This window comes from Mus pahari, chromosome 16 (assembly GCF_900095145.1).
Source record: "Mus pahari chromosome 16, PAHARI_EIJ_v1.1, whole genome shotgun sequence".
NCBI classification, from domain to species: domain Eukaryota; kingdom Metazoa; phylum Chordata; class Mammalia; order Rodentia; family Muridae; genus Mus; species Mus pahari.
The window spans coordinates 1,756,489-1,766,196 of record NC_034605.1 but is presented as its reverse complement, the minus strand read 5'-3'; the positions used below and the strand labels follow the sequence as shown (position 1 = coordinate 1,766,196).

The 9,708-nt window shown below is 44.4% G+C and overlaps 1 protein-coding gene across 2 annotated transcripts in view; it reads right to left on the bottom strand.

Moving 5' to 3' along the window:
* Positions 1–554: 554 nt before the first annotated feature.
* The window catches only part of Bend7 (BEN domain containing 7), an 84,903-nt gene continuing 75,749 nt past the window's right edge, over positions 555–9,708 (bottom strand). The window contains exons 8-9 of one of the 2 annotated variants that reach the window (XM_021215705.1): positions 6,064–6,117; positions 555–2,694 (exon numbers count right to left, since the gene is read on the bottom strand). In XM_021215705.1, coding sequence (XP_021071364.1) covers positions 2,633–2,694; positions 6,064–6,117 — 116 coding nt within the window. In that variant the 3' untranslated portion in view covers positions 555–2,632. The remainder of the gene's footprint in view (positions 2,695–6,063; positions 6,118–9,708) is intronic. The other variant, XM_021215706.1, reaches the window with a different exon arrangement.

Sequence of the window (9,708 nt, the reverse complement as noted above, 5' to 3'; positions counted from 1 at the left end):
CCCCTCGTTTTGGAACACATCCTGAAGTAAATCCCCAGTGGAGCCAGATTCCAGGCTCTGGAATGCCACATGCTCTGAGCTGGGAATTGGGATGCCCTAGGGAACGAGAAGGGCCAGGGCAGCGTGGCGCAGCGCCCTGTGGTGGTGAAGGACTAGAAGAGCAGCGCCTGCGCCTTAGCAGCCACTTTTCTTTGGGAAGGATTGATTTGGCCTTCTGGTGTGTTGTTTCCATAGAAGCGGGGCTTAACCTTTTAAGTGAAGATTATAAGGCTACCTAATTCATTTAAAATTAGGCTTCGAGCATCTCAGTGCTTAATGCTCAAGTGTTTCTGTGGGACTCGCTGTAGCCATTGATCTGACTGCCAGACGGAACTGGCACTGTAATGTCTACCAAGCTCTGCTAGAAATGTGCTAGCTTTATTTGTAAATATAATATCCCACTCAGGCATAAACCCTGAGAAAAGAATCATCAGAATATTCATAAATAGCTTTTAATTAATGAACAGCATTGACTTCATAAACACAGGAAGACTGGGTAGCAAGCAAGACGCGTGTGCATTCAATTAAAGTAATTTATTGTATTTTTCCAGAATGGACATAAAGGGCATCTTGGGAATTGAAATCACAACACAGTGTCACACACCATTTTCACAGCTAGCTTTGCATTGAATTCTTTTAAAAGAACATTATAATTTTAAAAATCTGAATATTTACATATTAATAAAATATATGTACAGAAGATCGAGACGCGTCATCCATAGATATGGACGTTTTTGTTTTTTGCTAAGAAAGCCTATAAAAAAGGTTTCTAAACAAAGCTGAACAGTAGTCACGGTAAGTTAACACAAATACAATGTAAACTTACAAAATATGGTTTTACTGTTACAGTTTTGCTCTGCCTTCCCAATCTGTGAACCCATTGCACTTATCTGTGAGTCAAACAATCCCACCCCTCCTCAAGCACTGAAAACTCCAAACTGTCACCCAGGCTTGGAAAAAAGTGTTTTCTGAAGGTTCACACCTAACCGGCCTCCACTTGTGAGCCTATGTTCTCCCTGTACTGAAATTCACCATCATTTAACCGAGTGACAGGCGCTAACTCAGCTTCTCTAGTCCCCTTGAGCAGTATTTCATTCTGGGAGGCAGAAAACAATTCTTTTTCAGGACCTGCTGCAGAGTAAATGAGAGTCCAGGTCTGTCTGCAGCTCATCAGACCCCTGGACTAAATGCGGGGATTAGGGCCAGCGGGGAAACAGAAACCGGTAGCTGACTGCAGGATGGGAGTAATTTCCAAGCTGTCCCATAGCTTCCAAACGGAGAGAATAAAAGGCGCATCTGTGACATGTCTCCTCAGGAGACTGCCTGCAGGAGCGACACCTCGAAGCGTACTTTGTCACATTCCAGGGGTATCACCTACCACGTTCACTAGCTGGCCTCAGTGGAATAGTGCTCTGATCCTATCTTTAGTGTTCCGTGTGATGTGGTGCAGTGCACTGGACAGGGTCCCAAGGAAATCCAGGTTCTCCGGGCAGCTGGCCACAAAGGGTACCCCGGCCCTAGGCAACCGTGTACCCGCTTCTCAGCTCTCTCACTGGCAAAGCTCAGGGTGGAACTGGGTCCTTGAAGCACACTGTGGGCTTTAACCAATTACTGCAACGATAGTAGGGCAAAGGCTAGGTTTTTGTCCTGGCAGGTTTTGTCCCTGGGCTTTGGTGGATGAGAGTCACATTGTTTTTCTTTAACGGCTATTTTTGGCCTTTGTGTCAAGTGCCCAAGATTCAAGGCATAAATAAGGTGTAAATGCAAGGCTTTCTAAGGTGGTATTTTCAATGCATGATTTCATTAGCAAAACAAATGTGGAGGTAAATATGTCTGTAAAACAATTATCCCCACAGCAAAGATTTCTTTAAAATAAAGCCAGATTTTTTTCTTACAGAAAGCAGAAGGCAGGCAGGTGAGGGGCCAGACAGACTACAGAATGAACATGAGAACGGTCACAGCCAAGGCTGCCCAGTTTAAACCACGTGTAAATGCCTGATGGCTCCCAAGCAGATGGCTGTTTACTTTGAGTTATTATTTTTTTTTTTTTGTCATCACGTCATTATAAATTATGTGAAAGATTTTTATTTCCTAAGAATTCTTACATCATTTGTACTTCTCCAGATGCAAATGTCTGTTCTGGGTTACTATGACTGATGTCAGAAACGACTTCACTGACCAGGGAGGAGCTCTCCTGTCTCAGAACAACTGTTTCCTTCTCTAAGCTGAAGAGGGGCTAGTTAGCGCTGCCTTGTAACCTCTGTCAGTCCTGGAAGCGAAGGTTTCCTCTCTGCATGCAGCTAAGCAATTCACAACAAAATAAGTATGTTTAGAAAGACTGCTGTCTTCACACCGAGTCTGTGAACGGACAGAGACAGGAAGGGAATGGCTTCTTTACGGTGGGTCACACACGGTGGACGCTTACAAGGTAACAACTGTAAGCATGGTTCTTTAAAAAAAAAAACAACATTATGCCAAACTGTTACAAAGAAATTATTCAGACAGGACAAGCCACCACAGAACACCCACACTGCAGGATCTGTAGCTGCTACATGGACCTCGGAGGAATCGAAGAGTGTTCTAGAATGCAAGTCTAGGCCACGGAACCTGGTTCTGGGTCCTCTGGGCTCTCTCTCTTGATGACAAACGTATGACCTAAACAGAGACAAGACAATGAGGGAGGCAGCCCCTCTGCAGCAGGGATGCATGCTTGATCGCCTGGCCAGGGTCCGGTGGGGAGCAGGGAACTGACTGGAGGGCTTGAGGGTGGGGCACACGCCCGTGTGGGCTAGTCGAAGTCGTCAAGCCACTAAGCATCCACTCCAATTGTGCTAAGTGAGTAATTTCCAGAATTAGGAATTTATGATGGATTTATTTAAAACAAGAAAGCCCATGAATATATATTACCATGGGCGGTGTATTGTTCAACAATAGAAAATAGCTAAATATGACTTACTCCTGAAAACACTATTAAGTATCAGGTAACGCATGTGCAGACTTGGATAGAGTGGGGAAAAAATGTGCCTTAGGTTAAAGCCAAGCAACTCAGGACACGAATTCATTTATTTGATGTGTAGGGGGACATCAGTACCAGTTGTCTCTGAGAAGTGATAGTAAGTGAACTGTCTTACTTGTGCTTTCTGACACACAAAGACACAACGGATGTCAACTGAGAATGTAAACTAGTAAGTCCAGACAAGTATTACCATATTCAAATCCACAAGCCCCATCTTCAAATTGGAAAGGAATTACTTTGACTTTATGTATTTTTTTAAATGTCAATTGTCCCCGGATTTCTGGGCGCAGTCTCCCATCTAGTGCTCCTTCCACATCTATGCCAAGCATGTAAGTAGCTGCTTCTGCCTCTCACCCTCGTCTGAGGTCAGGAACCTGTGTGGGGTCCCTTGCTGACCCAGGCTCACTGAATGGGTCAACACATTTTCAGCTGCATGGTCTATGCCTACTGTCCCAGCACCTGGGGGAGGGGTAAGAAGCCTGGGAATTCAAAGCCAGAGGCCAACCTGGGCTATGTAAGACCCTTTCTGAGACTCAACTGAGTAGCTGGGAACAAATGCCATCACCTGATCACATCATCATGCTGACCACCTGATCACTGCAGGCTCACAGCAACAGAAGGCTCTCCCCTCCTCTCTTCTGATATAAAATTTAAAAGAACAAAAAGATCAAGTAATAAAAGCATTGCTGACTCTTTACGAAGGGTCAGATTTGGTCAGCTCAGATAAGTGAGGAGCTGGAAGTGTGGATCTCACATTTAGATGGTTCCACAGTTCTGTTCCGTGAGGCCACGCACACTGGAACTCTGTGTGTAAGACATGGAGTTTCACCCTTTGGATGACCGTGTCAGCGCATGTCACGGGCTGACCCACAGCAATGCTGCATTCTAAGAAGCATGCTGGATTTGGGATTTTACTTTGGAAGGCAACCATGAAGCTTGCTATCAAGATTATCTAAAATCTGAGCCCCAATCTGTGACCTTTTCCCTACTTTTCCCTACTTTAAAAACACACACAATGCTGTTCGGTGGTTTGTATCTCTATCTAGCAATAGTTTTTTTTCTAATCATCTCACATTCCCGGGGAAAAATTTAAGAAAGGAAAAGAAGCAGCAGGCTTAAACTGAAGTGGACTTTGGGTAGAGGGTGTCAAAGATACATATGAAGGCTGAGTCACTGAAATGGAATCCTAATGGTACCACCCGTCCAAGTCTCCCTGGATCTTTAAGAAATACACAGAGAAGGCTGGCTTTGGCTTAGGTATAAGAAAGTTCTATGATATAAGGGCTGGGAGTCAAGGGGACGACGGCGCCCAACCAGGCTATCACCAGCTATCACCATGGAAAAGTCATTTAATGTTTCTGGGCCTCAGTCTCCCCCACCCCCTTGAAATAAAAGGGTTGGATAAAAAGGAGGTGTTGGTCCAGATGGCTCCCAGTGTCCCTTCATTTTCCAGTTCCTTGGGAGTTTGTCATTCCCATGAAGCTCCTTTAGCATTCCTGGGCTGTTCTGTTCCCTCTGAAACCCCTCTGCCTCCATCTTGAGACAGTTAAATGCAAAGGTGTAATTTCAAGATGCACAATCTTCAACTAATAAAGCAAAAGCCCATTGCGTCATCTGATACAGAGGACAGCTGCTACGGATGCCCAGGGGACAAATACAAAAGTATGACATTCCTCTCTGAGGCCCCTGAACTACAATTTCATTATTATGATTAGTATTTCCTGCATCTGCTTGGAATGGGTCAAAGGTGATACAAGTATTATCAGTATGTGTTGTCCTGATATTCAAAGAATGGTAAGGAACACTAGAGATCACACATTCACTATCCTGACTTACGAGTTTGGAATCACAGAAAAACAAGATATAACTACTATAGAACATAAGAACTAAGTGTAGGCAGGTCTTTGTGCACCATGTGACCCACTTTATTTATCTGTCTTGTTGCTTGGCTACACAAGGCAGAGAAAGCAAGGTGTGATTTATGGTTAACATGGCAGGGGATTCTGGTAACTCTAAATTCACCTATGAGCTTTGCTTTAGTAAACTCCAAGGTATGTGTTAACGTTTCTGGGCCTCAAGACCCTGTGGTCTTGGGGATCATGGTCACGAGACCATATGACCAGTTGGGACTCTACCAAGAGTTTCTGCAAACATACTACACTCACTCACATTTTCTGAATTTAATTCAAGTCTTACAGCCCTGGATCTAGAGGAAACAAACAAAGAAATCCTACTACCAACGCTGAATTGAGCTTTTATAGTTTAAGGTCTTTTTGAACTGTCTGGATTTTATGGATGGAATCTTCAGACAATCTTTGAAGGACAGCCAAATGGGAGTCTTGAGATCAAGTGGGGGATAAGTGAGGGCAGAAATTGTCTGACACAAGGCACCTATTCTACTCTTGGGTGTGAACTCATACACAGGCAGGAGGCTAGGATCAGAGGCATTATACGGAGTCCAGCCCACAGCTGCACACAGTTGTGTAGTGAAGCTTCAGTACTCTGTCGCATTTGCTGATCTGGTTCAAACCCCAGGAGTGTGTCACTCACAGCAGCTGTGCTGGCTTATTCAATCACACTTTAAAAACAGAAATTACTATGTGAAAACTGGGGATGCCCGCCTCTCAAAGGCCTCTGGTGGAACAAGACAAAATGGGCCTGAAGTTGGTCACACAAAGTTGACAATCCTGGTTTAAAGGTAAATGTCATTTTATGTCAAAAATGCCTTTTAATGTCTAAAGACTGGGTGAGGCAGCCTCTTGTGGTACTAACTCCTTAGGATTTGCATTTCTGAGATTTTTATGAATATAAAATAGGGTGTAAGAAAAATGTTGTTTTTCATATTCAGTGTGAAAACAGATCTGAACCTAGCCCTCCAAGAAACTGAATGCGAGGGCCTGGGTCTATTACAGAAGCAGTTTGCTCAAGCACCCGCATCCCTAATGGTCAAAGCATTTTCAATGCAAATGTTCCCTTGCAGTGGGTGATGAGATGTAAATGTGTTTTACCTGTTGGGGGTAGAGAGATGCGGTCCAGTCTTTCATCACCGTCAGCTACCTCTGCTGGTTACAAACATAAAACACAGATCTCATTAGCTGTGGGAGCACATTCATTCTGTAGAATGCAGGAACACAATTAAAACAACTCCAGAGCGCACAGTGTCTTCATCCTTCTCCCTGTTCGCTTCACTTGGTTCACGTTTGGTTCACAGGTTTGAGCATCATTATTTAAGCCACGATTTTGTTCCAGTGCTCATGACAGGGAGTCAGCCTTTCTGGATTAAAAATCTGGGAACTCTTCTGACCTTATTTTGTCAATCGGGTGATTTCTGTTCATTTTCTCTCATTTTCATAAGCCCAAGCCTACAGCCGGCAGCAGGATGGACTGCTTAACCACATACTGAAAGCAGAGAAATTACTGCCTTCTTCTGGCTGTAGAACTGTGCATTCCCAAGGGCCAATCCTAATGGGAATTCGCAGAAAGAACTTTTCTTGGGCGATGCCTGGTTCTGGAGCTGTCAGTCCTGGATTCATTTAGTCATGAAGGAAGCCACAGAGAGAGAATATGTATTTCTTCAAAAGATCCTCCTTTTTGTAATTTAAAATATAAGCCTTGCTCTTTTTTTTTTTTTTTTTTAAAAAGATTTATTTATTTATTATATTTAAGTACACTGTAGCTGTCTTCAGATACTCCAGAAGAGGGAGTCAGATCTTGTTACGGATGGTTGTGAGCCACCATGTGGTTGCTGGACCTTCGGAAGAGCAGTCAGGTGCTCTTACCTACTGAGCCATCTCACCAGCCTAGCCTTGCTCTTCTGTTATGAGTTTTAGTCTCCTTAGAGGTTTTGCAAAGGGTGACCCTTCTTTGGACACACACACACACACACACACACACACACACACACACACACACACACCTTCTACTAAATGCAAAGAGAAGGGCTCATATGCCTGGTAACTTAAGGGAGTGAGTCTTCCCTGACATGTTAGGGACGGAGGAAACATTTGCATATGGCTGCTGGGATAATTCTGGTGGCATCCTCTATATCCTACCCATATCCTAAAGTTCTTGCTGACTGCACTCATTGACCTCGAGGCCAGCCCACTGCTTTATGGGGACGGTAGAAAAGCCAACACAACACTATAGTCTCATCTTCACTGTTAATGATGTAAACATGACCAGAGACAGACACACCCAGCAATGCTCCGAGCTTTCTATCTCTAGTTTAGCCTCAAATATCTTGTCCTTAGGTGGGTAGGCCTGGCATCAGCTTCTGCTGGCCCATGTGATTCACCACAGCAAGAAAATAGAAAAGAGAACAGTCAAGGCCAGTTTTGGTTGTAATAGAGACCACAAAAATGATATACTATTTACTAGAATGGCCAAAAGAGAAATGGGAGGATTGAGTTGGGTAAGGTGATTTACAGAAAAGATGTAAGACATATTAAAATTCTCCAGATAAAAGGCTTTAGGCATTCTGGTTAGACTCTGTGTATATGTGAGCATGTGCATGCATGCCTTTGCATACTCCCATGTGCAGGCACCCACAGAGGACCCAGGTTGTGGTCAGCTGTCTTCCTCTATCATTCTCCACATAATTATTTGGGGGAGAAGTTCTCTCACGGAACCTGTAGCTTGCAATTTTAGCTAGACAGAGAACTGTAGGATCAGCCTGTCTCTATCAGCACCCCACTGCTGGGGTTACACACACATACACCATCACATCTGCCTGGGGCCAGGTTAGAAGAGAGCATTAGATCTCCTGGAATGGCAGTTATAGCCTGTTGTGAGCCATATGTGGGTACTGGGAATTGAACCCAGGTCCTCTGAAGGAGCAGCTAGTGGTCTTAACTGCTAAGCCATCTCTCTGGATCCTACCCGTGTGCTTTTGTCAGAAGAGAACATATATGACCTAAATATATGTAAATGGTTATATATAAATTAGTATGTGCTGGCCACATGTGCAGTGTCAAGTGTCATGGATAAGGAATACCTGTCTGCAACAAGAAGCTCACAGTCACTCTTCTCTGGCAATGATCAAGTTGTAAAATTTGGAAAAGACTGAGCAAGTCCAATAAAAATTTAGTAGCAGTGACAGCTTTACTCCTGGATCTAACGCAAACAATAAATTGTGATTTCAGCTCCGAGGAAGTAATCTAATAAAAATGATAAAAATTCACACCAGGACTAGAATTCTAGTTATAGAAAAAAGTTATTACATGTGATGAGAGCCCCAAATGAAGTTGTTTGGATTTGCATAACAACCTTTCCAATCTCCTGGGGCAGCGCTTTCCCTACGGTCCATGCACACTTCCCCCAGTAGTGAGCTGATTAGCTTGGTCCAGTCAGAGTCTGCACCCCATTCTAGGAACGGAGCCAAGTATGATAAATGAGGCTGTGGAAGTTGTGAGATATCTTTAACACACTGTCTGCATTACCATTTTGATGGAAAATAATCAAGACGAAAAACCCAAGAGCCAGTCACATTATAGATCCCAACCCTTCCAGGAAGGACAAGTGGCTCTCCCCATCTGTTTGCTGGAGTTGCACCCTGTGCTACTAAGGAGGAAGTGTACCAGTGTCCCACACATAGACACATACTGTCTGCTAAGGCTGGGCGCCATCCTTTTGGTCTGGTTTGGCCCGTACGTCAGGGTTGGTTTTATCTTAAGAGTCCGCTTCTTTCCTGGTGGTCAAGACAGCTTACTCAACACATGAGAAATATTCAGGTGGGGCATTTGTGGAGACCTGCTGATGAAAGTTCAGATGTCTCAAGTCACATCCTGAGTGAATGAGTGAAGGGAGTCACCAGAAAGGAGGCCCTGGGGGACCATGTCACAGTTTGGGTCTCTTTCTGAAGAGATGGCCGAGTGTGTGTGTAGGAATGTTTGAGATGAAAATCAGGAACAGAGATGCTGTGATGTGTAAGAACCTGTCACTGGCCAGTTTGGGGTAAGGATGGCGAACGCAGAGGGACATCTCTTCTGTGTGCAGATGTCTGTGCTGGAGTGAGGAGGGAAAGGCAAGAGAGACCCTGGTCTCAGCACACGACAAGAGGATTAAGGTCTGCAGGTCCCTGCCCTGGGCTGGGCTCCTGTGTTTGAATCCTTGGCTCCTTGCTGGTCGTACTGTTTTGGGAGGTTGTAGAACCTTTAGGAGGCCTAGCTGGTAGAAGCAGGTAACTGGGAACCAGCTTGCGGGTCCCAGTCTGAGCCTGGCTGGTTCCAGCCTGAGCCTCTGCTTTCTGTTTTGCCGAGATGTCATGAGATGAGGAGTTCTAATTACATGCTCTGTCTGTCAGTCACCTTCCTCATCATGACGAACTATGTCTCTTCAAACCATCAACCAAATAAAACCTCCCCTGAGTTGCCTTTGACACGTACACTGTCGCAGTGATGAGAAATCCACACAGGTAACATGGTGAAGGCACCAGAAGAAGAAATTTAAACTAATTTAACTTATTTTCATCTTGTGATTCAGCAAGACTGTGTCATTTTTTTCCCCCATAGAGCAATACCCTTCTCCAATGTCACTGGACTTTCTGGGACTCCTACCTTTAAAGGTTTCCTTTCCTTTCCTTTCCTTTCCTTTCCTTTCCTTTCCTTTCCTTTCCTTTCCTTTCCTTTCCTTTCCTTTCCTTTCCTTTCCTTTCC